Source organism: Oryctolagus cuniculus, chromosome 7, assembly GCF_964237555.1.
Source record: "Oryctolagus cuniculus chromosome 7, mOryCun1.1, whole genome shotgun sequence".
NCBI classification, from domain to species: domain Eukaryota; kingdom Metazoa; phylum Chordata; class Mammalia; order Lagomorpha; family Leporidae; genus Oryctolagus; species Oryctolagus cuniculus.
Window position 1 is genome coordinate 144,200,864 of NC_091438.1, and position 23,561 is coordinate 144,224,424.

At 64.0% G+C, this 23,561-nt stretch overlaps 2 protein-coding genes across 5 annotated transcripts; one reads left to right on the forward strand and one right to left on the reverse strand.

The window, feature by feature from the left end:
• Positions 1 to 468: 468 nt before the first annotated feature.
• On the forward strand, positions 469 to 12,508 carry MAP3K6 (mitogen-activated protein kinase kinase kinase 6). 2 transcript variants are annotated; one of them, XM_051856794.2, is made up of 29 exons: positions 469 to 1,405; positions 2,386 to 2,525; positions 2,609 to 2,632; positions 2,907 to 3,097; positions 3,206 to 3,374; positions 3,651 to 3,757; positions 4,108 to 4,278; positions 4,380 to 4,492; positions 4,890 to 5,049; positions 5,255 to 5,417; positions 5,495 to 5,602; positions 5,728 to 5,777; positions 5,858 to 5,953; positions 6,080 to 6,167; positions 6,253 to 6,386; positions 6,680 to 6,807; positions 7,059 to 7,195; positions 7,509 to 7,614; positions 8,140 to 8,297; positions 8,404 to 8,596; positions 8,686 to 8,824; positions 9,140 to 9,299; positions 9,431 to 9,607; positions 9,807 to 9,912; positions 10,161 to 10,326; positions 10,427 to 10,539; positions 10,638 to 10,711; positions 12,026 to 12,102; positions 12,224 to 12,508. In XM_051856794.2, the coding sequence occupies exons 1-29, from the start codon at positions 1,063 to 1,065 to the stop codon at positions 12,312 to 12,314; spliced, it is 3,882 nt and encodes a 1,293-aa protein (XP_051712754.2). In that variant the 5' UTR covers positions 469 to 1,062; the 3' UTR covers positions 12,315 to 12,508. The 2 variants fall into 2 exon arrangements, with proteins under 2 accessions (XP_051712754.2, XP_069935122.1); XM_070079021.1 differs by lacking the exon at positions 469 to 1,405 and adding an exon at positions 1,651 to 2,086.
• A 144-nt stretch (positions 12,509 to 12,652) lies between these two features.
• Positions 12,653 to 22,536, reverse strand: SYTL1 (synaptotagmin like 1). 3 transcript variants are annotated; one of them, XM_051856795.2, is made up of 15 exons: positions 22,218 to 22,528; positions 18,305 to 18,533; positions 17,301 to 17,449; positions 16,680 to 16,758; positions 16,550 to 16,595; positions 16,130 to 16,199; positions 15,843 to 15,934; positions 15,578 to 15,691; positions 15,188 to 15,354; positions 14,819 to 14,915; positions 14,436 to 14,594; positions 14,101 to 14,179; positions 13,903 to 14,002; positions 12,981 to 13,186; positions 12,653 to 12,846 (listed from the first exon to the last, which is right to left on the reverse strand). In XM_051856795.2, the coding sequence occupies exons 2-15, from the start codon at positions 18,493 to 18,495 to the stop codon at positions 12,707 to 12,709; spliced, it is 1,689 nt and encodes a 562-aa protein (XP_051712755.2). In that variant the 5' UTR covers positions 18,496 to 18,533; positions 22,218 to 22,528; the 3' UTR covers positions 12,653 to 12,706. The 3 variants fall into 3 exon arrangements, with proteins under 3 accessions (XP_051712755.2, XP_008264108.2, XP_051712756.2); XM_008265886.4 differs by lacking the exon at positions 13,903 to 14,002 and having other exon boundaries at positions 22,218 to 22,536; XM_051856796.2 differs by lacking the exon at positions 22,218 to 22,528 and having other exon boundaries at positions 17,301 to 17,426; positions 18,305 to 18,479.
• Positions 22,537 to 23,561: the final 1,025 nt, after the last annotated feature.

Here is a 23,561-nt window from a genome sequence, read left to right on the forward strand (position 1 = left end):
CACGTTCTGGTAAGCGGTGGCTGAAACAGTGAAGGCTGCGCCCAGCTCCGCCGTGCACCGGGCACGGCTCCTCCACTCTCCAAGTCCCCAGTCCCTGGTCAGGGTCCACTGAGGTCGACAACCAGCTTGCTGTTTGGTCACCGATTCGCACTAGAAAGTTAGGGGACTGGAAGCTGGGGAGCCCAAAGGGCTAGGGTTTCTGGGGTGCTTCCAAGTGGGCAGAGAAATGTTGACAGTGGGAAGTGCTTCTGGGAGCCCCACAGTCACGTTCTAGGTCGAGGTCAGCACGGGTCCTCCATTCCTCCACTGCTCGCGCCTTGTGTTCTGTACTCTGGCCAGAGTAGAGGCTCCGGCCCAAGCCCCGCCCACTCCCTGCTGCAAGGTGGGTAGCGCACAGGCCTCCCCCACTCCGATCTCTTCCCACCTGCCCCTGCCGGCCCTGCACTCCACCCTGCGCGCACCAATGGCTCTGGTGAGCCACTCATTCAAGGGATCCCTGCAGGGCAGGGGCTGCAAATCCGGCCGGTCCCCTAGCCCCGGCCTGGCCTGCCGTGAGCATTCTACGGTGGTTGGCGCGTTTGGGGGCACAGGCTGTCCCGGAAGTCGCCAGGCTCAGAAGTTCTGGCGGCAGGGGAGGGAGGGGAGAGGCCGAGTCCCCGGTCTGAGGGAGCGGCGCTGCCCCAGGGCCGAGGGTGGAGCTTTCCCGGCCGGCCGGGAGAGGGCTGGGCCCGGCCTACATGTGAGGGCAGGACAGAGCGACGGCGGCGTTCCCTGAGGACTGGCGGACTCAGCCGGACCGGCTCCCAGGACCGCCCCTGGGGCTCCCAACCGCCGATCTCTGGGTGCCTCAGATTGTCCCGGATTTCAGGTCCTCGGGACTTCGGAAGCCTGAGCTCAGATTTGTCCCCAGACTCCAGAGTTCCAGAACGGGACGTCTGGCGGGACTCTGGATCCCCAGGTCCCGTCTCGACTGGAATTCCGATCTCGAGATCCCGGGATCGGCCGCCCCAGGTGCCTGCCCCGCCAGAGATTCCCTCGCTCTCGGCGCCCTAGCGCCCTCGCATGGCGGGGCCGTGCCCCCGGTCCGGACCCCTGGAGCGCGCGGGCAGTTGCTGGCAGGACCCACTGGCCGAGGCGCTGAGTCGGGGCCGGCCGGCCACTGTGCCCCCGGGCCGGGGCTGCACGCGGAGCCGGCCGCTGAGAGTGGTCTACGTGCTGACTCGGGAGCCGCGGCCCGCGGTGGAGCCCGGGGCCGGAGCCGAGGCGGAGCCGCTGCCGCTGCGCTGTCTGCGCGAGGCCTGCGCGCAGCTCCCGGGACCGCGGCCGCCGCCGCAGCTGCGCACCCTGCCTTTCGGGACGCTGGCGCTGGGCGACACCGCCGCGCTCGACTCCTTCTACAACGCGGGTGAGCGCGCGCGCCGGGGGCGGGTCGGGGCCGGGCGGATGGGCGTGGCTCCGCGATTCCGGGGCGGGGCCATGGCGGGGGCTTAGGGTTAGCTAAGGCTGGAGGACTAAAGGCGGGGCTGTGACAACGGGGAAACTTAGGGGGTCTTAGGTGGCCGGAGTTCGGGATGGGACCAAGGGTTCCAGGCCGGGCTCCTAGATGGGGCGGGACGAGGGGCGGGGCTGTGGACTCTCAGGGGGCGGGGCTCTGGAGTCCTAATCCTGGGAGGGAAGCTTGGACTAGAGCAAGGGGCCTAACCCGAGGGACTGGCGTCTGGGGATCCTAACGCAGCCCCCGCAGCTCTGAGAGTGAGCGGAGGCGAGGCGAGGCGGAGCCAGAAGGCAGCTGTTCCCTGGCGGGCCACCCCTCCCTCCTGCCAACCCCGGGGTCCTGGCCGGTACTTGTTCGTCCGCGGACAGCGCTTCCTGGATGTCTACGAAATCGCAGGCTAAAACGAAGGCCGACCCACCCACGAGGACACACAGACACGGACGACAAATGGCATTCGCGTTGACTCAGACCCTTGCAGTCGCTGTCCCACTCAGAGTGTGGGCTGTGAGCACACACACACACACACACACACACACGCTCGCGGTGTCCTCTACACGCACTGATGAGGCCGGCCCCTTTCCAGAGTCTGGGGTGAGGACCCAGGGCAGGGAACTTGTGGCTTCGTACAGCTGCGGCCTCGCAGATGACCGGGGAACCTTCCGCACGCCCGGTGCCCAGAGGCTCTGAGCAGTGTGAGGAGGGGTCCCGGCCTGGTGAGCCCAGCCCCTCTCCCGCAACACCACAGCTGTCGCTTCTGCGAAAGAGGCTGAGGGGCCCTGGAAGGGGGAAACCGAGGCCAGGAGCAAACGGGGGTGCTGCTGGGACCCCACAGCCAGGCAGGCCCAGCCACGCGGGGCCGCAGGGCTCAGGGCCTCCCGCTGTGCCGGCAGACGTGGCGGTGCTGGAGGTGAGCAGCTCCCTGGCGCAGCCCTCCCTGTTCTACCACCTCGGCGTGCGGGAGAGCTTCAGCATGACCAACAACGTGCTGCTCTGCTCCCAGGCCGACCTCCCGGACCTGCAGGCCCTGCGCGTAGGTGGCCGGCGGCTGTGCAGCTGTGCGGGTGGGGGCGGGGCGGCGGGGCCAACATCAGTCTGACCGTGTTCCTCTTGCAGGAAGATGTTTTCCAGAAGAATTCGGTGAGCAGAACCCACCCCTCACTCCACGTGCCCTCTGCCCCCGCCCCCCCCAAGACCTCTGACCTCCAGGAATCTTCCTGGCCACCTCCATTGCCTCTGCCTCCCTAATGCACCCCCCCATCCGTGAGCCCCTGTTGCCGCCTTTCATGAAGTGCGCCTCTTTCCTGCTATTCCAAGCCCCGCCCCCAGTGTTGACCTCTGACCCTATCGCTGCTCTCTCTCTCCACCAGTGCTGACCTCTGACCCCCACTGATTCCTGCCTCCCTCCCGCCAGGATTGCGTTGGCAGCTACACGCTGATCCCCTATGTGGTGACGGCTACTGGTCGGGTGCTGTGTGGCGATGCAGGCCTCCTGAGGGGCCTGGCTGACGGGCTGGTTCAGGCGGGCATGGGCACTGAGGCCCTGCTCACTCCCCTGGTGGGCCGGCTCGCCCGCCTGCTGGAGGCCACCCCCACAGACTCTTGGTAACAGGGGCCAGCGGGAGGGGGCACCCGGAGAGGCTGGCGAGGGCACAGTGGGCTGAGGGCCGAGCCCCTCCATCCTCTCTCTCCCTCTCCTGCCCTGGACTTCAGTGGCTACTTCCGGGAAACCATTCGGCAGGACATCCGCCAGGCACGGGAGCGCTTCAGCGGGCAGCAGCTGCGGCAGGAGCTGGCCCGCCTGCAGCAGAGACTGGACAGCGTGGAGCTGCTGAGCCCGGACATCGTCATGAACCTGCTGCTGTCCTACCGAGACGTGCAGGTGCTCCGTGTTCAGAAACGCAGCCAGGCTCCTGCCTGCGCCAATGGAACCTCCCCGTGCCTCAGTGTCCTTGTTTGTGAGAGGGCTTGGTCAGGCCACTGCCTCCTGGGGAGATTGGGAAGAGCTGGCGTGGGGCGCACAGCGTGGTGTCTGCTATGCCTGCTGGCCCCGGGAGGCGCACAGAGGCTGGTGGGTGGGCAGGTGGCCTGGCAGGATGGGACGGGACCTCGGCTCACGCTTTCCCATCATGCCGGCGCTGGCTGCTCTCTTGCCCAGGACTACTCGGCCATCATCGAGCTGGTGGAGACGCTGCAGGCTCTGCCCACCTGTGACGTGGCTGAGCAGCACAATGTGTGCTTCCACTACACCTTCGCCCTCAACCGGTGAGTGGCAGAGCAAGGCTAGGCAGAGCTAGGGCCCACTCCTAGCCGTACGGGACCCCTGCGGTGCAGAGACCTGCTCGCGGTTGTTCTGAGCTCCTGCTGCCTGCTGGGGCCAGGGGAGGTGGCACTGCACTCGGTGTGGCGGCAGCTGCCCAAGGCCACTGCTCCCCAGAGCCACTGCCACTATCACTGTGCTCTGGAACCACTACCCGGGGAGAGGTCAGTGCTGACCAGGGTCACTGTTGTTTTGAGTCCCAGAAGAGCCCCTGGTGTTCAGGTCTCGGGGTCCCTGGGGGGGGGGTGTCAGAGCTCTCAGGCAGGCAGCTCTGCAGCCCCTCCCCCTCGCCTAGGAGGAACAGGCCCGGGGACCGGGAGAAGGCGCTGGCTGTGCTGCTGCCACTCGTGCAGTGCGAGGGCTCCGTGGCGCCTGACCTGTACTGCATGTGCGGCCGCGTCTACAAGGACATGTTCTTCAGCTCCGGCTTCCGGGACGCTGGGTGCCTGGAGCAGGCCTATCACTGGTAAGTGGGCCACGTGAGTAGAGGACGGCGGGCTGAGCTGGAGGGACGGGGGACAGGCCATGCGCGGTGGTGCAGCCCTGTGTCCGCCACCTGCGTGCCAGGTACCGCAAGGCTTTCGATGTGGAGCCCAGCCTGCACTCGGGCATCAACGCAGCTGTGCTGCTCATGGCTGCCGGCCAGCACTTTGAGGACTCGGAGGAGCTCCAGCTTATAGGTGAGTCCAGATCCCAGCTCCTGGCCCCCACCGACAGGGACGCAGCGGGGCCTGGGAAGGACACTGGCCAGGTGCTTGGACTGAGTTTATCCCTGGGGCCCTTTCTGCCCATATCCACCCCTGGGTCCTTCCCCACCTGTCCTGGGCCCTCAGGAGCCCTTGAGCCCATGGCTGCCCCCAGGCAGTCCATGTGAATTCCACCTGCTCGCTGAATTCCACCTCTGCTTACCCAGTCCCTCACCTGTGCCCCAGTTCCTGCTCCCTCCTGAGGTCCTGCCACACTTAAATTTTTACCCACATCCAGCTTCAAGCCCCCGTGCGTGGTGTGGCACACCCTGGGCCTCACTCCTTTCGCCTACAGCCACTCACTGGACCCCATGTCGCCCCCCCACCCCAGGCATGAAACTGGGCTGCCTTCTGGCCCGCAAGGGCTGCGTGGAGAAGATGCAGTATTACTGGGATGTAGGTTTCTACCTGGGAGCCCAGATCCTCGCCAACGACTCCACGCAGGTGGTGCTGGCCGCAGAGCAGCTGTACAAGCTCAATGCCCCCATATGGTAGGTGGCCTCTTCTGCAGTCCCGGCCTGGCCTGGGCTGTCGGCTGTTGCACCCATGTCCTTGGTATCCCAGCCTGAACCCGGAGTCCATGACCTGGCGGCTCCACACATTGTGCAACCCATGGCACCCAATGCCCACGTTCTGGCTACGTCCACTGCAGTGCTGGCTGGTGCCCGGCCGAGCTGAGCCAAGGCTGTCCTGCAGGTACCTGGTGTCGGTGATGGAGACCTTCCTGCTGTATCAGCACTTCAGACCCACGCCCGAGCCCCCCGGCGGCCCCCCGCGCCGCGCCCACTTCTGGCTGCATTTCTTGCTGCAGTCCTGCCAGCCTCTCAAGACGGCCGCTCCTCCCGGAAACCAGTGCTCTGTGAGGTCCCTGGGGGCGGGGTCCTGGGAGAGAGGCTGAGCCCCTCCTGCCTGACCTCTCTTCCACACCGCCCGTAGGTGCTCGTGGTGGAGATGAGCAAGGTGCTGCTGCCCGCGAGGCTGGAGGTCCAGGGCAAGGCCCTGGTGAAGGCGGTGGCCCTGAGCCTGCTGGAGCCGGAGACCCAGGTGACGTCACCGCTGAGCCCCTGACTCACCTCTACACACCTCTTCCCTCTCCTCCAGCCCTTCGCCCACCGCCAGACCCCTCTCGGGTCCCCGGTGCCCTCTGTCAAACTCCCCCTCTCCCCAAGGGCGATCCTTCCGGCTGGACCTTCCCAGTCGCCTCCATCTGTGGGGTCAGGTGAGCGGGGGCACCTGGGAGCGGCGGGGGAGGCGCTGCCCGCTGGGCCCGGCTCTCACGGGTTTCCCACCCCCTGCCAGCGCCTCCAAGCGGGACGAGCGCTGCTGCTTCCTCTACGCACTGCCGCCGGCTCAGGACGTGCAGCTGTGCTTCCCCAGCGTGGGGCACTGCCAGTGGTGCGCAGCCTCCCGGAGGGGTCGGAATGCGGGGGCGGTGAGGGAGGAAAGGGAGCGATGAGGCCCCCCCCCCGCTGCTTCCGGCCAAGAAGGGGGCGGCTCCCCTCTGACCTCCCTCGCCCTCAGGTTCTGCGGCCTGATTCAGGCCTTGGTGACCAATGCGAACGCCTCGACGCCCGCAGAGGAGGCGGAGGGCGTGGGGGAGGTGCTGGAGGTGAGGACGTGCGTGGGCCTGGGGGCTCCAGGAGGGCGAAGGGCTGCGGACCCTGCTGAACCCCGTTGTCACCCTGCGCCCCCAGTTTGATTATGAGTACACGGAGAGTGGCGAGCGGCTCGTGCTGGGCAAGGGCACGTACGGGGTGGTGTACGCGGGCCGCGAGCGGCATACGCGGGTACGCATCGCCATCAAGGAGATCCCGGAGCGGGACCGCAGGTGCGGAGCGCGCGGCGGGCCTGGAGGGCGGGGCGGAGGGCTCGCAGCCCCGGGTGGGCGGGGCTCGGGCGGGGCTCGGGCGGAGCCTGATGGTGAACGCCGAGAGGGAGGGCTCCTAGGACCCGCGAGTCCCCGCGCTGTGAGCCGGGGTCTGTGGGCCACACGGCAGGGCGGGGCTGTGAGGAGGGGCGCGTGGGCGGGGCGGGCCCTGGGGGCGGGGCTCGGCCGGGGCGGGGGCGAGGTGAGCCTCGCGGCCCGAAGGCGCCCGTGCCTGCCTCCTCTACCTCCCGCAGGTTCTCTCAGCCCCTGCACGAAGAGATCGCGCTTCACAAACGCCTGCGCCACAAGAACATCGTGCGCTACTTGGGCTCCGCCAGCCAGGGCGGCTATCTCAAGATCTTCATGGAGGAAGTGCCTGGAGGTACCTGTCTGCGTGGGATGGGGATGAAACCCGAGGCGTGGGGCGCGGGGCGCGGGGGTGGAGCCGGGCAAGGGGTGGACAGCCCTGGGGGCAGATAAAGCCTCGCGTGGGTGCGTGGTGTAGCCCATAATTAGCTGAGGGAGTGGCGCTGGGAGATGGAGTCTGGGCGGTGGCATGGGTGTGTCTGGGCCCTGAGCAGAGATGTGTGGGCGGGGGCAGTGGTTCCAAGATGGTGAACTGCATCTGCCCAGGCAGCCTGTCCTCCTTGCTGCGGTCAGTGTGGGGGCCCCTGAAGGACAACGAGAGCACCATCAGCTTCTACACCCGCCAGATCCTGCAGGGTCTCAGCTACCTGCATGACAACCACATTGTGCACCGCGACATCAAGGTAGGGAAGGTCCGGTGGCTGGCCGGCCTCCGCTTGCCGCAGTCCCACACGGAGGCTGGCGTTTTCCATCATGTGGGCAGACCTTTTGCAAAAGGGTGGGGAATTCATCAGAGAGGCTCAGGAGAGAAGAGAAGTTCGGATCTGAAAGCGGCCCCGATGCCAGCTCCCCAAGGGCCGTAGAAGTGGGATGATGGCAGGAGGAGGTGGATGGAGGCTGGGATTCCCAGGCAATGGGATCCCAAGAAGAGGGTCCGGTTCTGGGGTCAGGGACACAGCCCAGTGTCCACTTGAGCACTGTGTGATCTCCAACTAGGGAGACAATGTGCTGATCAACACCTTCAGTGGCCTGCTCAAGATTTCTGACTTTGGCACCTCCAAGCGGCTGGCGGGCATCACACCCTGTGCTGAGACCTTCACAGGTAACAGGTGGCGGGGGTGAGTGGCATGCTGCCTGGAGCAGAAGAACTGGAGCCACCAGGGACTGAGGTTTCCCATGGAGTTACAGTGTTAGGGAGGGTGTGGGGGAGTGTGGAACCCAGGGCAGGTGATTAGCCTGGGGGTGAAGTGATGGGATCTCAAAGTAGAGCTTGGACATGAAATTGAGCTTAGCAATGAGATGGAGCCCAGGCATGCTGACGCAGGCCAAGCTGAGTGGTGGAGGACAGAGGGGTGACAGAGTTTGGGGGTGGGGATGATGCAATCGCGCTTGTATGGTGAAAGGCTCCTGTGGGTGCTAGAGTCCATGAAGGCGATGGAGCTTAGGAGGGGTGATGGAGCCTAGTAGGGCGGGTGATGAAATTCAGGACAGAGCGTTGATGATCAGGGTGGTGCTGGGGTCTGTCTTGGGTGGTAGGTTCAGTACGGGTGCAGGCAGCCAGGTGATGGAGTCCCCCTCACCCATGATAAAGTCTAGGTGGGCATCATTGCTCCTGCTCCCGTCCTAGGGACTCTGCAGTACATGGCCCCAGAAATCATTGACCAGGGCCCACGCGGGTATGGGAAGGCAGCTGACATCTGGTCGCTGGGCTGCACAGTGATCGAGATGGCCACAGGCCGCCCACCTTTCCACGAGCTAGGGAGCCCACAGGCTGCCATGTTTCAGGTGAGACCCCTCTCTCAGGGCCTGGCCAGAGGGGGTGGGCAGGGCCAGCCTGGGCCCTGAACACCTCCAACCTTGACCTTTGTTTGCCCTCTGCCCCCTCCGCCAGGTGGGCATGTACAAGGTGCACCCACCAATGCCTGCTTCTCTGTCAGCCGAGGCTCAAGCCTTCCTCCTTCGAACTTTTGAGCCGGACCCCCGGCTCAGAGCCAGTGCCCAGGCACTGCTGGGGGACCCCTTCCTGCAGCCTGGGAAGAGGAGTCGCAGCCCTAGCTCCCCCCAGCCTTCTCTCCCGCCCTCAGGTGCTATGCGGTGGAGGGAGCAGGGGGAGGCGGGAGGTGAGCCGACCGAGGCGGCACCCAGATGACAGCCTTGTCACTGCCTCCCTCAGGAGTCCCTGCGGCCAGCCCCACTCCTTCAGCCGACTCCGCCACCCAGTCCCAGACATTCCCAAGTCCTCAGGCACCCCCTCAGGGCTCTGCCAGCCCCCCGAAGCGCTGCCTCAGTTATGGCGGCACCAGCCAGCTCCGGTGAGAGCCGAGGGTCCTGGGGTGGCTTCCCTTGGATTTTTTTTTTTAAGCCCTTGTACTCCTTCCAGAAAAAGCCCTTCTTGGGGGCCTGGGCACCGTGATCACTTGCAGGGGTTGCATTTGGTGCTTATCTATGCCCTTTGCCCTCTCCCAGATGCTTTTACTCCCATTGTGTCCCCTCAGCATCAGGCTTGTCTCTTCTTATCCCTCTGAGGAGGGCATGCAAGTAACAGAGCCAGGATTCCAAGCCTGGGGCAGAGGTGGCTGGACGGTGCTGCTGTGCGCCCTCCATCCACCGCCCCCCGTTGCGCCCAGGGTGCCCGAGGAGCCAGGGGTGGAGGAGCCCACGCCCTCGGAGGAGAGCTCGGGGCTCAGCCTGCTGCACCAGGAGAGCAAGCGCCGGGCCATGCTGGCGGCGGTGCTGGAGCAGGAGCTGCCCGAGCTGGCGGAGAGTCTGCGCGGGGAGAAGGAGCAGGTGGGCGGCGCGCCCCACCGCCCCCTGGTGGTTGAGCATGGACAGGCCTGGCACTGATGGGCTGCCCCAACCCCAGCGTCTCTCTGGCTCAGGTGGGAACACCCGCTGAAGACCTCTGCCTTCCTTCTCAGGGTTCCCGTCTGGACCGGATCCATGTGGAACAGCTGCTGCGCTGCCTCGGAGCCCACATCCACACTCCCAACCGCCGGCAGCTGGCCCAGGAGCTGCGGGCGCTGCAAGGGCAGCTGCGGGCCCGGGGCCTGGGGCCTACACTTCTGCACGGCCCGCTCTTCGCCTTCCCGGATGCGGTGAGGGCGCTTTCTCGCGGCTCCCACGCCTGGGGGTGTGCGGGGACTGGATGCTCCTGGATGCCGCGTCTCCGTGAAGATGGCTGGGGCCGTCTGCCCAGTCCTAGCTTCCCAGCCCCTCCCTTTGCCCCAAACCCGCTGGCCTCCGGCAGAAGACTTCCCAGCCCGTTGCACCTCAAGCCTCGCTTCTTGTCCCCAGGTGAAGGAGATCCTCCGCAGGCGCCAGATCCGCCCGCACTGGATGTTCGTGCTGGACTCGCTGCTCAGCCGCGCCGTCCGGGCAGCCCTGGCAGTGCTGGTCCCAGGTGCGCGCGGGAGCGGGGCCAGCTGGCCTCCAGCGAGGGTGTGGCCGGGCGAAGGGGGGCAAGGCGAACACGGAACTGGGCCTAGAGGCGTGGTTGGCGGGAGCTCGTGGGGTCGTGGCCAAGTGGGCAGCTCCGGGGCTGGCCCCTGCCCAGGGCTGGGCTCCCTCCGGCCTGACTGTCCCGTTGGGGTTTGGGGACCCTACACGGGCGTCTGCACCCGGCCTGAGCTCGCCGAACTGGGGTTGCAGAGGTGGAGAAGGAGACAGGCTCGCCGAGGTCAGCGGAGTCGGGGAAAGAGGAGTCCCTGCAGCAGCAGGAGACCAGGATCCGGCTGAGCCCGCTCCCGGGGGAGCCCGCGCAGGGGCCCCCGCCCCTGATAGTGCAGCTGGGTCTCCTGCGAGCCGAGACGGACAGGTAAAGCCCCCGAGGGTCGCTCGTGAGGGTCCCTCGTAGCCTCTGCTTGGGCTTCGACCCACGCCTCCCTCGCCACGCCCTTCTCCTGCTCTCCCCCCAGGCTTCGAAATGTCCTTGTGGAGAAGGAGCGCGAGTGCCAGAACCTGGTGCAGCGGGCTCTGCAGCGGGTGAATGAGGAGGCCGGGACCTGGGCCCTGGCCTCCGGGCCGCCAGGTGAGCGGGACCGATCAGGGAACACCCGCGGTGGGTGCCAGGCAACTTCATCGTGGGAGGTCCCCGGGCCAGGGGCTCATCACCTGACTTCCTGACAGGTGCTCTTGCTACAGACGAGAGCCTGGTCCAGTGGCTCCAGGAACTGTGCGTGGATTCAGGGACCATCCAAACGGTGAGGAAGAGAACACTGACTCTCCCTGACCACCCTCACCCCCAGAGGACTCCCTTATCCTCTCCTTCCATCGTTCAGCTAATGACGTTTTCCTCTGATGCAGAACATTTCGATGCTGGAAGAGTACTTAGTATGCTCTCCCACTGTACAGATGACAAAACTGAGGCCCAGAAAGGAATGTGAAATCCCAAATGCCTGTAACAGCTAGGGCTGACCAGACCAAAGCCAGGAGCCGGGAACCCAAGCATGAGATGTGCTGCTTCCCAGGCGCACTATTAGGAAGCTGGATTGGTAGGTTGGGGTAGCCAGGACTCCAGTCGGGCACTCCGATAGGGATGCTGGCAGCCCAAGCTATGGCTTAGCCTACTGATAGAATGCAGCCAGTGCCTGGGTCTATGGGCACATCTTAAATTATTGGGTACAGTGTGCTACTTCATAAAATGCATACAATTTGTAAAGGCCAGGATAATTGGCACATAGATCACCTCAGATACATGTGACAGAGAAAGGGAGAGACAGAGAGATATTAAAGAGAGAGCTTTTTTTTTTTTTTTTTTTTAAGATTTATTTACTTATTTGAAATTTAGATTTACAGAGCCAGAGAGAGATTCCATCCACGGGTTCACTCCCCAGATGGCTGTTAATGGCTGGGGCTGGGCTGGGCCAAAGCCAGGAGCCAGGAGCTTCTTCTGGGTCTCCCACATGGGTGCAGGGACTGAAGCAGGTGGGCCATCTTAAACTGCTTTCCTAGGTGCATTAGCAGGGAGCTGGATCAGAAGTAGAGCAGCCAGGTCTCAAACCAGTGCCCATATAGGATGCTGGCATTCCACATCTAGTTTTTGTTGTTGTTGTTTAGATTTATTTATTTACTTGAAAGGCAGAGTTACGGAGAAGCAGAGGCAGAAAGAGAGACAGAGAGAGGTCTTCCATCCACTGGGTCATGCCCCAGATGGCCAAAGCTGAGCCAATCCAAAGCCAGGAGCCAGGAACTTCTTCCAGATCTCCCATATGGGTGCAGAGGCCCAAGGACTTGGGTCATCTTCTACTGCTTTCCCAGGCCACAGCAGAGAGCTGGATCGGAAGTGGAGCAGCCAGGACTTGAACTGGTGCCCATATGGGATGCCGGCACTGCAGGCGGCAGCTCTGCCTGCTATGCCGACTTCCCCTGACGCCTGCACTAACTTCAGTCCCCACCAGCAATGCGCCAGAGCTCCTCTTTCTCCGCACCCTCGGCAGCGCTTGTATTTTCTGTCCTGCTGAACCTTCCTGTAACTTTCTCTCTTCTTCTTTCCGTGGGGCTTCGTCCACAAGCAGCTGCTGAGCCACAGTTTCACCCTGCACACCCTGCTTACCTGCGCCACTCGAGACGACCTCGTCTACACCCACATCAGGTACATCCCCACCGCTGGCCTGCCTAGCTTCCTCCCTGGAAACCGCAGGGCCCCGGGAGGACGGTGGGTTCCAGAGAGAGCCCAGCCTTCTGGCCCAGCCACACCGAGTCTCTGCCTCCAGGGGAGGGATGGTGTGCCGGATCTGGAGAGCCATCTTGGCACAGCGAGCAGGATCCACGCCAGTTACCCCTGGGCCCCGGGAGGCTGACTGAGGGCCTCTGGGGCGGCACTGACCACGGATGCGTGAATGCAGAAGAGCCAGGCAGCTTCTCACACTTCCGCCCCAGGACCTGGGCAACTGAGGAAGGCCGGCGGCTGGGGCCAGGTCAGGCCCAGGCCTCGCCCCAGTGGGGGGAACCGCGCACACTGTGCACCACCAAAGACTATTAAACAGGACACGTTGGTACCCTCGTCTTGGCAACGCGGGAGGGGTGTGTGTGTGTCGGTGGGGGCTCCCCAGCCTCCTGAGGTCTCTGTGTCTAAGTCTGAGGCTCTTTAAGCCGGCCCCTCCCCTTCCCCCTGCCACGCCCCTCTCCCAGCAGACAGTGCCTCTCGGGTCACACTTTATTGACTGTAGCAAGGGCAGGGGCTGTGCCAGGCACGGCTACGTCCTAGGGACCAGGTTGGTTCTGAGGGGGAGCAGGCCGTCCACCCATTCGCAGGGCCGCTCCAGCAGCGTCTGCCACAGCTGCTTCTCCTCGGGGGTCGAGTCCATCCAGGGCACCTGGAGCCCGTAGCTGCTGCCTGTGTGCGGGTGGGCAGGGGTGGAGGAAGTGGCCATGCTGGAGCCCTCGGGCTCCCAGGTGTGACCCCCAGTTCTCAGAGGACGCCAGCGCTCAGGAGAGGCAGGGGAGTACCCAAGGTGCTGTTGGGCTTACCGGTACCCAGGCTGAGGCGTGTGCCCCCCAGCTGGCGGCTGGCCAGGGCCCCGTGGTCCCAGAGGGAGAGCTCAGCGCAGGCCTGGCGCAGGTCGGCAGGCCCGAAGCCGTCGTAGACCATGGTGTGGTTGAAGGAGGGGCTGAGGCTGCGGCGCACCACCCGTGTCCGCTGGCGGCTGGCCCGGCTGTCATCCGGCAGCACGAAGCTGCGGGGCAGACGGCCACCCTTACCTTTCTCAGAGCCAAACTGTCACCAGGTCCTACCGTTCTCCCTCCCACGCGTCCCTGGCCCAGGGGTCCTGCTTGAGACCTGGCTTCAAACCCCCAGTGCCCTGGCACCTTTGCCTCAGCTTCCTCCCTGGTGTCCCACCTGTGAATGTCCCCCTCCCATACGCGGGGCCCCAGGGTGCTGTCTGTGCAATGCAGTTCTGCCACTCCCTAGCTCAGTGACCTGCGCTGGCTCCCTGTCCCCTCTGCCCCCTCCCCCAAGTAGGTTCTGAAGTTTCCAAAGCCTCAGGACCTTTTCTGCAAACTCAACTCTTGCTCAGATGTCTCTGGCCTAAGCAGGGTTGGAATCCAGACCCTGATGGGCCTACCTCCATTTCACTCTGAGGGCGGGCCCTAGGGGTCCCGCAGAGCTTGCTGGGAACTACAAGTCCTAGGCAGCGCAGCCCAGCTTCCCCGTGTCCGTGGAGGGGGCCCGGCAACTCCTCAGCCTCAGCCTCGGCTCTCCACGCCCCAGAGGCGCCAGTCACGCGCAACGCAGGGATTCTACTCCCGGCCTCTGTGCAAGCCGCGCCCTCGCCCTTGCTCCCAGCTCACAGCCCAGGCCAGGCCGCTGAGGGGTGGTTGGCAGGGGTTCCTCAGCGGCTGGGAGCGCCCCTGCGGGCCGGAGGAGGGGAAGCCGCGGCGCTGCGCTCACCACTGCACGTAAGTGTCCGGGGATCCTGCGCGCAGCGGCACGAGGCCCTGCGCCCCCTTCACCCAGAAGTGCAGCTCCCCGCTCGGAGGCAGCCCCGCACCTGCGGACAGGCTCGGCTCAGGTCCAGCGCCTCGCGGGACGGGAGCCTCCCGCCTCCCGGACCCGTCCAGCTGGGCCTCTCGTGGGGTGGTCACTCACCCTCGGAGCCGGCGGGGACGTACTTGAGGGACAAGGAGAGCAGCCCGCGGCTGGGAAGCTCGTCGGGAGAGGGTGGGGCCTGCGAGAGGTGGGCTGGTCAAGGGGTGGGGCGGGAGCCGCGAGGGGTGGTACCTCCAGACACAAAGGGGGTGTGGTCAGCGGGGAGGGCGGGGTCTGCAGGGGCAGGGGCCTCCGCCGAAAGGTCGGAGGGACGCTAGCACCTGCAGCCTGGGGCAGTGCTGGCCTGGCCCTTCCGCCTGGGGCCACGGGGAGGCTCGGCGGAAGGCGGCGGGAGATTAGCTTGTCCCCAACCCCCGCGGGCCTGGCTGCCTCACCCGGGGCTGCAGGGGGAGCCAGGTGGGCTCAGAGTCCCAGTTCCACGTGTCCAGGGGCACTTCCACTTCTCCCAGAAAGATGTTGCGGCCCAGGCTTTCGCGGTGCCACACAGACAGTCTCAGCACGCGGCCGCGGAGCTCGGCCTGCGAGACGGAGTACTGGAACAGGAAAGGCACTTTAGGGGGCCCGCGAAGCGCATCGCTGGGGGTGGGTGGGGTCTGGACCCCCGCTGCTGCCGCCACCAGACCGACGCACTGGGGAACCGGTTATGGGGTGCGGGGTGGGGTCCTCCGTGCCGCTCCTCCCGCAGAGCGGAGGAAACTGGCTGCCCCTGCCGCCTGCTCTGCAGTAATGGGTGACCGCCCCGTCCAGGCAGCCTCACCCGGAGAGTCTCGTTGAAGATGGGGTTCAGATTCCTTTTCCTCACCGCCGTCTTGCGCTTGCTCTGCTTATCCGGGAGGAGGTAGCTTTTGACGTAGCTGGGGCGGGAGAGGTGAGAACGGGAGGTGAGGCCAGGCTGTCTCCCGCACCCCTGTCCCCGGCCTTCTCTTCTGCCCTGGGCGCTTCCCCAGCCACAGCCCGGAACTTAGCATCCTGCCTGCCAGAGGAATTGGCTCCCTGGGTCCTCACTGGTCCCCGTGGATGAAACAGGCCCAGGGAACAGGATGGGGCGCCGGCTCGGGTGCTGCTAGGGGCGCGAGAGCCGCTGCCTTGTGCCCCGCGCTCCTGCGGGGACGGGCTGTACACTCACGGGTCGGAGCGGCGGCGGCGGGCCGCGGCCAGGCCCTGGCACTGGATCACCTGCACGCGCAGCTCGGCGGCGTCGGGCTCGTAGCGCAGCTCGAACTGCAGGGAGCCGCGCACTTGCACGGCGCCGGCCTCCGTCTCCCCCGCCAGGCTCATCTGGCTGCCGCTCAGCTGCAGGCCGAGGTGCGCGATCAGGGCCGGCGTGTGGGGGCTCACGTCGGGGCCCCGGGGGAGCACGCGGTGGCCCGCAAGGTGAGCGAAGCGGCAAAGAGCGCTGCGAGGGCGTGTGCGTGGGGCTGGAGCGCCAGCGAGGGAGGGCTCAAGCAAGGGCTGCGCAGGGCTGTGGACGCGGGGCGCTGAGGTCCCCACCCAGGTCCTCTCCTCGCGGCCTCACCGTGGAGGAGCTGAGGCTGGACACGGAGGAGCTGCTGCTGAGCATGCGGTCGAAGGAGGGGCCGGACTCCGGGGCTCCTTCGCCGTTCTCCACGATCGCGGGTGCCGCCTCGCTCTGGACAGGCGGCAAGTGACGGGGCGCCCTCCTGTGCCCTCCCTCCCCCATCGCGCTGGGGCCGCCGCGGGCTCTCAGTCCCGGGCAGGCGCACGCCCCGCCCGGAGTCCGCTCCAGGTATTGAGAGCCGCCGCGGGCCGCTCCCGCCTACCTGGGCCGCCGGCTCGGGCTCTCCCGGCGACGCGGGCTCCAGCTCCGGGTCCGCCTCCTGGGCGTGGATCTGCAAGCCCCCTTGGCCCGGGGCTGGGGTGGACACAAGCTGCTGAGTGTACCCCTTTCCACCCACCTAAGCCAAGTCGGAGCGGCTGGTTTAGGGGCCCAGCCGCCTGCAGATTCAAGACCCGGGACTGCCCTGGGCCACAGGGGCCTCCCCTACCCACAACTCAAGGTGGCAGATCCCCAGCGTCTGTGTGCCCCGCCCCCTGCGCACCCACTCACCTGCCTGGGTCTGGGGCCCCTCAAGATCTGACGCTTCTGCCGGGACAGATGGGAAACAGAAATCCGGTGCCTGAAGAAAGCAAGGGGTAGAGGTCGCCAAGAGGGCTGGGGGATCAAGGGTCACACTAGGGTCAGAGGTCAGAGGCCCCAGCCAGCTACCCCCCCTTCAAGGTTTAGAGCAGCCCTCTGGGCAGGGCCGGTAACCAGCTGCCAGACCAGTTGGGCCTGCCGGGCCTGCCCCCCGCCGGCCTGACTCCCAGGTTGGGGCAGGAGAGCTGAGTCAGCTCCCGGGGCTCCCACCCAGGCAGTGCCCATGCCTCCCTATTACCAAGGACCCCGCTGCGGCCCAGAGCAGGGAAGGGGTGTGTCCGAGGTCCCACATTCCAGCTCTGCCCTGGGCTGGGCACACATCTTCCTCACCTCAGTCTCGCTGGGCGTCCTGGCAGGGGCGGTGTCTGTGGGGAGCCTGCCAGTAAGGGTGGGTGGCTCTCAGGGGAAGGGAGCGGGACTGGCAGGTGCCTGCTCCCAGCTCCCAGTGACGCCTCCCTACCTGGGCTCTGGCTCCTCTTCAGTCTCTTTCCCAGCAGCCTCTGCCTTGCCATCGCTGCCCAGAGGCTGGTCCCCTATGCCTGGGAGTGGAGTGGTGAGGCCCGTTCTCAGGTCTGCCTGCCACTCAGGGCCAGGGCCCTTGGGGGCACCGCCCACTCCGCAACCCCCAGAGGGGCAGTGCTCGCCCAGAGCTGCGGCCAGGGTCTTCTCTTTCCCTGTCCTTGTCCAGGCTTGCCTCCCCCCGGGTCTCCCCTCACCCCTGGTCCAGGCTTGCCCTGCCCGGGGGTCTCCCCTCACCCCTGGCCCAGGCTTGCCCTGTCCCCGGGGGTCTCCCCTCTCCCCTGGCCCAGGCTTGCCCTGCCCGGGGGTCTCCCCTCTCCCCTGGCCCAGGCTTGCCCTGCCCGGGGGTCTCCCCTCACCCCTGGTCCAGGCTTGCCCTGCCCGGGGGTCTCCCTTCACCCTGGCGCAGGCTTGCCCTGCCCGGGGGTCTCCCCTCTCCCCTGGCCCAGGCTTGCCCTGCCCGGGGGTCTCCCCTCACCCCTGGCGCAGGCTTGCCCTACCTGGGGGGGTCTCCCCTCACCCCTGGCCCAGGCTTGCCCTGTCCCCGGGGGTCTCCCCTCACCCTTGGTGCTCTTCCTCCTGCGGATAGAGGCTCGGACAAGGTCAGGGCCAAAGTGGGCATGCTGGTGCCGTTGGGAGCGTGCTTCCTGGAACCAGTCCCCCGTCTGGGTCTTCAGCTGCCCGGGGTCTGTCAGCGAGGCACGGAGCTTGCTGGAGGAGCAGAGGGCATGGCTGCTGCTTTCTCACCCAACCAAGATTCCCTGCCAATGACCAAGGACCCTACAGCCACAACTTGATCCCTGCTCTGCAGGAGCTCGGGCTGCCGGGAGACCTGTTCCACGATGGACAAGCGAGCTACTGGGACAGATGTGAGAGCGGCCAGCTCGGCCTGGGGGGAAGCCAGGGGGACTACCCAGAGGAGAGGACACTTGAGTTGCTTCTCAAAGGACAAATTGGAATTCTCCAAAAGATTATTCAGCTCTGACTGTGGGTCACTCTGACGTAATCCTATTAATTCTGAGGTAGGGTCCTTGACCCCATTTACAGATGAAGAGAGTGGTGCTAGGGCATTCAGCTAAGTGCCCCACCTCGCGTGGCTAGCAGGTGTCTCTGTGCCCAAGTTCTGGTCGCGACTCCCATGCTTTTCTGCCACTGCGTCCTGACAGCAAGGACGGACAGCTTGGGCCTGGAAGTGAAGGGACTGGGGAGCCCCAAGTGACTGTGTGTTGGGGGGCGGGGTTCCGCCTGGCAGGGCCCAATCAGGGAGGCCTGTGGGCATGGCTCAGGAGCTGGTCCCTGCCCCAGGCACTGGGGGCGGTGCTCCGCAGGGTGTGGAGAGCTCCAGCTGCAGCAGTCTGGTGTCCTGAGGGAGGGGCCGGGAAGCACAAGGATGGCAGGGAGCTGGGGCCACCCTGGAGGGCTCTGAGCTGGCCCCCAGCAGAAGGGACGAAAGGATGAAACCAAGACGCCCTGAGATACCTGGCAGGGTGTGGGCCCGGAGCCCCCACGCGCCTGAGGCTCCTGCCTCTCTGGCTGCCCTGGCTTGGCCCCCGCCCCTGGCCTCACCTGATCCGCCCTTCGTCCAGCTGGCGCAGGTGGGCATCTCGTCGGAGGACGTCGGCAATGGCCTCCTGCTCCTCTTCGGTCAGGAAGCTGAGGTCCAACAGTCCGTCAGCCTCTGGCTCTGGCCCATGCGCCATGGGGACTGAGGACAGGGCCCAAGAGCCCTCTTGGGACGAGTGGTCCCTCTGGGGCATCAGCTGGAGCCGTGCCCCAGCTGGGCATGCGTAGCTGCCTGGGGGCAGAGCAAGCGTCAGGTCAAGCCCTGGCCCAGTATGACACATCCCGATGCCCACTGTGAGCATCGCCCCGAACAGCTGCCCTGGTGGTGCGTAGGGGACAACCCTGGGAAGGCTGAGGTCAAAGTGTGGTGAAGGGCACACGTGCTCGCTGGTGCAGGGACACACCTGGAGAAGTGTGCAGACTGGCACACACACCCAGGGAGCCACAGGACGGCACACACAGACATACAGACCCATAGAAGTACACACTGCCACGGTCACACACACAGATACCTGTGCATGTCCCATGGCCCCAACGAAGGGCCCTATGGAGACACTGGCCCAGACCCATGCCCCCAAATATGGGCACACACATTAACCCTGACATAGGGAGATGGGGCTCACCCAGGCAGCTTCACCTGTGTAAGAAGTCTGAGGACAAATCCATATCCCTGGCTGCACACACATCACAGACTCTCGTCACACACTGCTCACCTAATGGGGTTGTGACTCTTTGAGGTAGGAACAGGGCATCACCCTCAAAGCCAGGCCTTGTAAAGCTGCAACAGTCAAATGCACCCGCACACACACAGTAATGCACACACAACCACCCATACACACACACACACACACACACACCTGCTGAAATGGACCTGCACACACACAGTAATGCACACACAACCACCCCCCAGACACGTGTATGCACACACACCTGCAGAGATACGCCAGGACACACACAGTAATGCACACACAACCACCCATACACACACACACACACACACACCTGCTGAAATGGACCTGCACACACACAGTAATGCACACACAACCACCCCCAGACATGTGTGCACACACACCTGCAGAAATACACCAGGACACACACAGTAATGCACACACAACCACCCATACACACACACACACACACACACACTCCTGCTGAAATGGACCTGCACACACACAGTAATGCACACACAACCACCCACCCACCCAGACACATGTATGCACACACATTTGCAGAAATACACCTGCACACACACAGCATTGCACACACAACCACCCATACACACACACACACACTCCTGCTGAAATGGACCTGCACACACACAGCAATGCACACACAACCACCCCCCAGACATGTGTGTGCACACACATTTGCAGAAATACACCCGCACACACACAGTAATGCACACACAACCACCCATATATACACACACACACTCCTGTTGAAATGGACCTGCACACACACAGTAATGCACACACAACCACCCCCCAGACATGTGTGTGCACACACATTTGCAGAAATACACCCGCACACACAACCACCCCCCAGACACGTGTATGCACACACATTTGCAGAAATACACCTGCACACACACAGCATTGCACACACAACCACCCATACACACACACACACACACTCCTGCTGAAATGGGCCTGCACACACACAGTAATGCACACACAACCACCCCCAGACATGTGTGCACACACACCTGCAGAAATACACCAGGACACACACAGTAATGCACACACAACCACCCATACACACACACACACACACTCCTGCTGAAATGGACCTGCACACACACAGTAATGCACACATAACCACCCACCCAGACACATGTATGCACACACATTTGCAGAAATACACCTGCACACACACAGTAATGCACACACAACCACCCCCCAGACACGTATATGCACACACACCTGCAGAAATACACCTGCACACACATAGTAATGCACACACAACCACCCATACACACACACACACACACACCTGCTGAAATGGACCTGCACACACACAGTAATGCACACACAACCACCCACCCAGACACATGTATGCACACACATTTGCAGAAATACACCTGCACACACACAGCATTGCACACACAACCACCCATACACACACACACACACACACACACACTCCTGCTGAAATGGACCTGCACACACACAGTAATGCACACACAACCACCCCCAGACATGTGTACACACACACCTGCAGAAATACACCAGGACACACACAGTAATGCACACACAACCACCCATACACACACACACACACTCCTGCTGAAATGGACCTGCACACACACAGTAATGCACACATAACCACCCACCCAGACACATGTATGCACACACATTTGCAGAAATACACCTGCACACACACAGCATTGCACACACAACCACCCATACACACACACACACACACACACTCCTGCTGAAATGGACCTGCACACACACAGCAATGCACACACAACCACCCCCCAGACATGTGTGTGCACACACATTTGCAGAAATACACCTGCACACACACAGCATTGCACACACAACCACCCATACACACACACACTCCTGCTGAAATGGACCTGCACACACACAGTAATGCACACACAACCCATATCCAGACACACACGCACACACACCTGCTGAAATGGACCTGCACACACACGGTTATGCATACACACAAGCCTCCCCCAACACACCCCTCACATCTGCTCCCCTCCCATCTAGGAACCTCCCAATCTGGGTTCCCTCCCTGCACCCCTGATCTCCGCCCTGCCCATTTGCCCTTCCTGTGTGAGGCAACCTCCGCCCCAGCTCACACCCCCGACTTCCTCCCCAGAGGTAACTGCTGCACCCACTCCCACCAAGGCCTTCAGCCCTGCTCTCTCGCCTGGAGCCTGGGGCGCCTCTGGCCACAGGGCTCCCCCACTCTCTGACTTCAGACCTGGCTGGGGACCTGGAGGTGGAGGCCCAGGCTGGCAAAGCAGCTGGTGCCCAGGTACCATGGTGATTCCAGAAGGAAAACATCTGCTCAGCCCTGAGGGGCATATGGACGTAGCAAGGGGCCCAAGACTTGGACATGGCCATGACCTGAGCCCACTGGGCGGCCTCTCCTCTTGTCCCGCCCCTCTGTGCAGTGGAGCTGATGGGAAGAGGACATCTCGATGGCAGGTCCTGGCTTGTGCCCTGTGCCTGCTCCACGCAGTCTCCTCCCAGCTGACTCAGTGCCCAAGCCCCAGCGAGCCTCCTCCTCTGGGGCTACCTCTGAGGGCCTGGGTTTCTGCACGTCTATACTGCGTAGGACACAGGGTGAACACTGGGTGCTGGGCAAGAACATTTTCCTGAGCTTCGGTGCCCGAGGTGCTGGGGGGCGCACACCCAGGGTGGGCTCCTCTTTGGGGTGGGTGGATGCCTCCCTTCTCTTGTGCTGGGCAGGGTGGGTGTGGGGTCTAGGAGCTTGTGTCACGTTGCCAAGGGATCAGTCTCCACTGTCTGCGCAGGGTGCCCAGTGACTTCTGGTGACAGTGCCGTGTGGGTGTGTGCTCCGTGTGCATTTCCTCCTGCGCTGTCCCTGTGACTCGGCTGTGTGCTGTCCTGTGTGCTGCGTGTTATGCTGTGTGCTCTGTGCCAAGGGGGCTGACAGGTGTGTGTGTGTGTGACGGTGGGCTTTGCCTGGCTGGGCTGTGGGTTAGCCCCGTGTCCCCAGCAGCCCCCATGTCCCGTGGTCCCTCCTCCTCCCAGAGGCGCAAGCGCGACCCTCCCCCCTGTTGCTGTTCCAACTCCTCGGGAGTGATGATCTGTCCCTCCACTTGGAGGTCCCTTCCCCACTCCCCAAGGGCCCCAGGTGCCAGAGGGTGCCCAGGATTCCAGGTGGCAGTGCCTGGCCCTCATCAGGGCCCGGCCCCCAGGTGTGTTACCTGTACGAGTCCAGAATGGGAGGGCGGCGGTGGCGGTGACCCTGGCTTCCCTGGCTGCTGAGTTTCAGGGACCAGAAGAGCAGCAGGGGACTCCGGCTTGCGGCTGACTCGCCAGCCAGCAGCTGCCCCACCAGCAGCAGGAGGTGGAGGAGGAGGAGGAGGAAACACCTCAGCAGGGCCTGATGCAAAACCGGGCCTGGACTCCCAGCTCCCCAGGGTGGGGGCGCCCCACAGCGGCCTTCGGAACCCAGAGCCCACTTGATGCGTGGGCCGGAGAGGTCTGGGGCTTGGCCCCAGCTCCACCGCAGACTCCCTGGGTAACTGGAGTTGGCTCCAGCCCCTTGGCTGGCCCATTTGTAGAATGGATAGGGTCCCCACCCTGCCCTCAGAGGAGCTGAGAGCAACTTGCTTTGAAAGCGGAGTTAGAAACCGGTCTTTCTAAGAACGGAAATGGAGGGGGTGCAGGCTTTGCAGCTCGGCATCCCTGAGCACTGTTCTTATCTGCTGCTGTGTGACCCACAGCAAGTCTCTGAGCCTCTCTGAGCTGCAGCCCCCTGCTGTGCAGTGGTAGCAGGGGCAAGGCGGCTGTGAGGGAGAGGAGCGCTGGTACAGCTGGTAGACAGCAGGCGCCAGGTGTCCCCTGTCCGACACAGCCCAACTGACTCTTCGGTGCCCACGCGCACCCCCTGGAGAGTGCTGGCCACAGCAGAGCAGCTCTCTCCTGCCCTCTGCCATCCTGGGCCCCATCTGAGTGCTAGGGGGAGGACCTCACCCCCTCTATGGGAAGCCCCCCATAGCCCCTGGATTCTGCACACCCCAAGAACATAGCAGGTGTGGGCTCTGGGTTGCACAGCCTTTGGGACTTGAACCTGTGGGGTTTTGTTCTGGTCTTGGGCACAAGAGGCCACGCCCAAACTGCTGGCTGCCCCAGATCTAGCTCAGTCCACTTCCCTACTCCTGAGGCTGAGGTGACAGGGTGCCTCACAGACCCTGGAGAGGGAGAGGCGAGGGGTGGGTCCTGAACAAAACCCCCCTCCGCCTGCCTCCATCATGGGACCAGAGCCAGGTGTCTGAACGTCACCCCCACCCTGAGACGCAGGGGCCTCTCTTCCATCCCCAGTCCGAGGGCCAGCCCTCCATTTTGTGCCAATAATTTTGAGCCCCTTTTATTTATTACTTTATTTAAATTAATTTATTAATTTGAAAGGCAGAGTGGAGCGGGGGATATACTTTGGTTCACTTCCCAAATGTCCCCATCAGCTAGGGCTGGGCCAGGCTGGAGCTAGGAGCCGGGAACTCCATCTGGTTTTCCCACATGGGAGGCAGGCTCTCAAGTACTCGGGC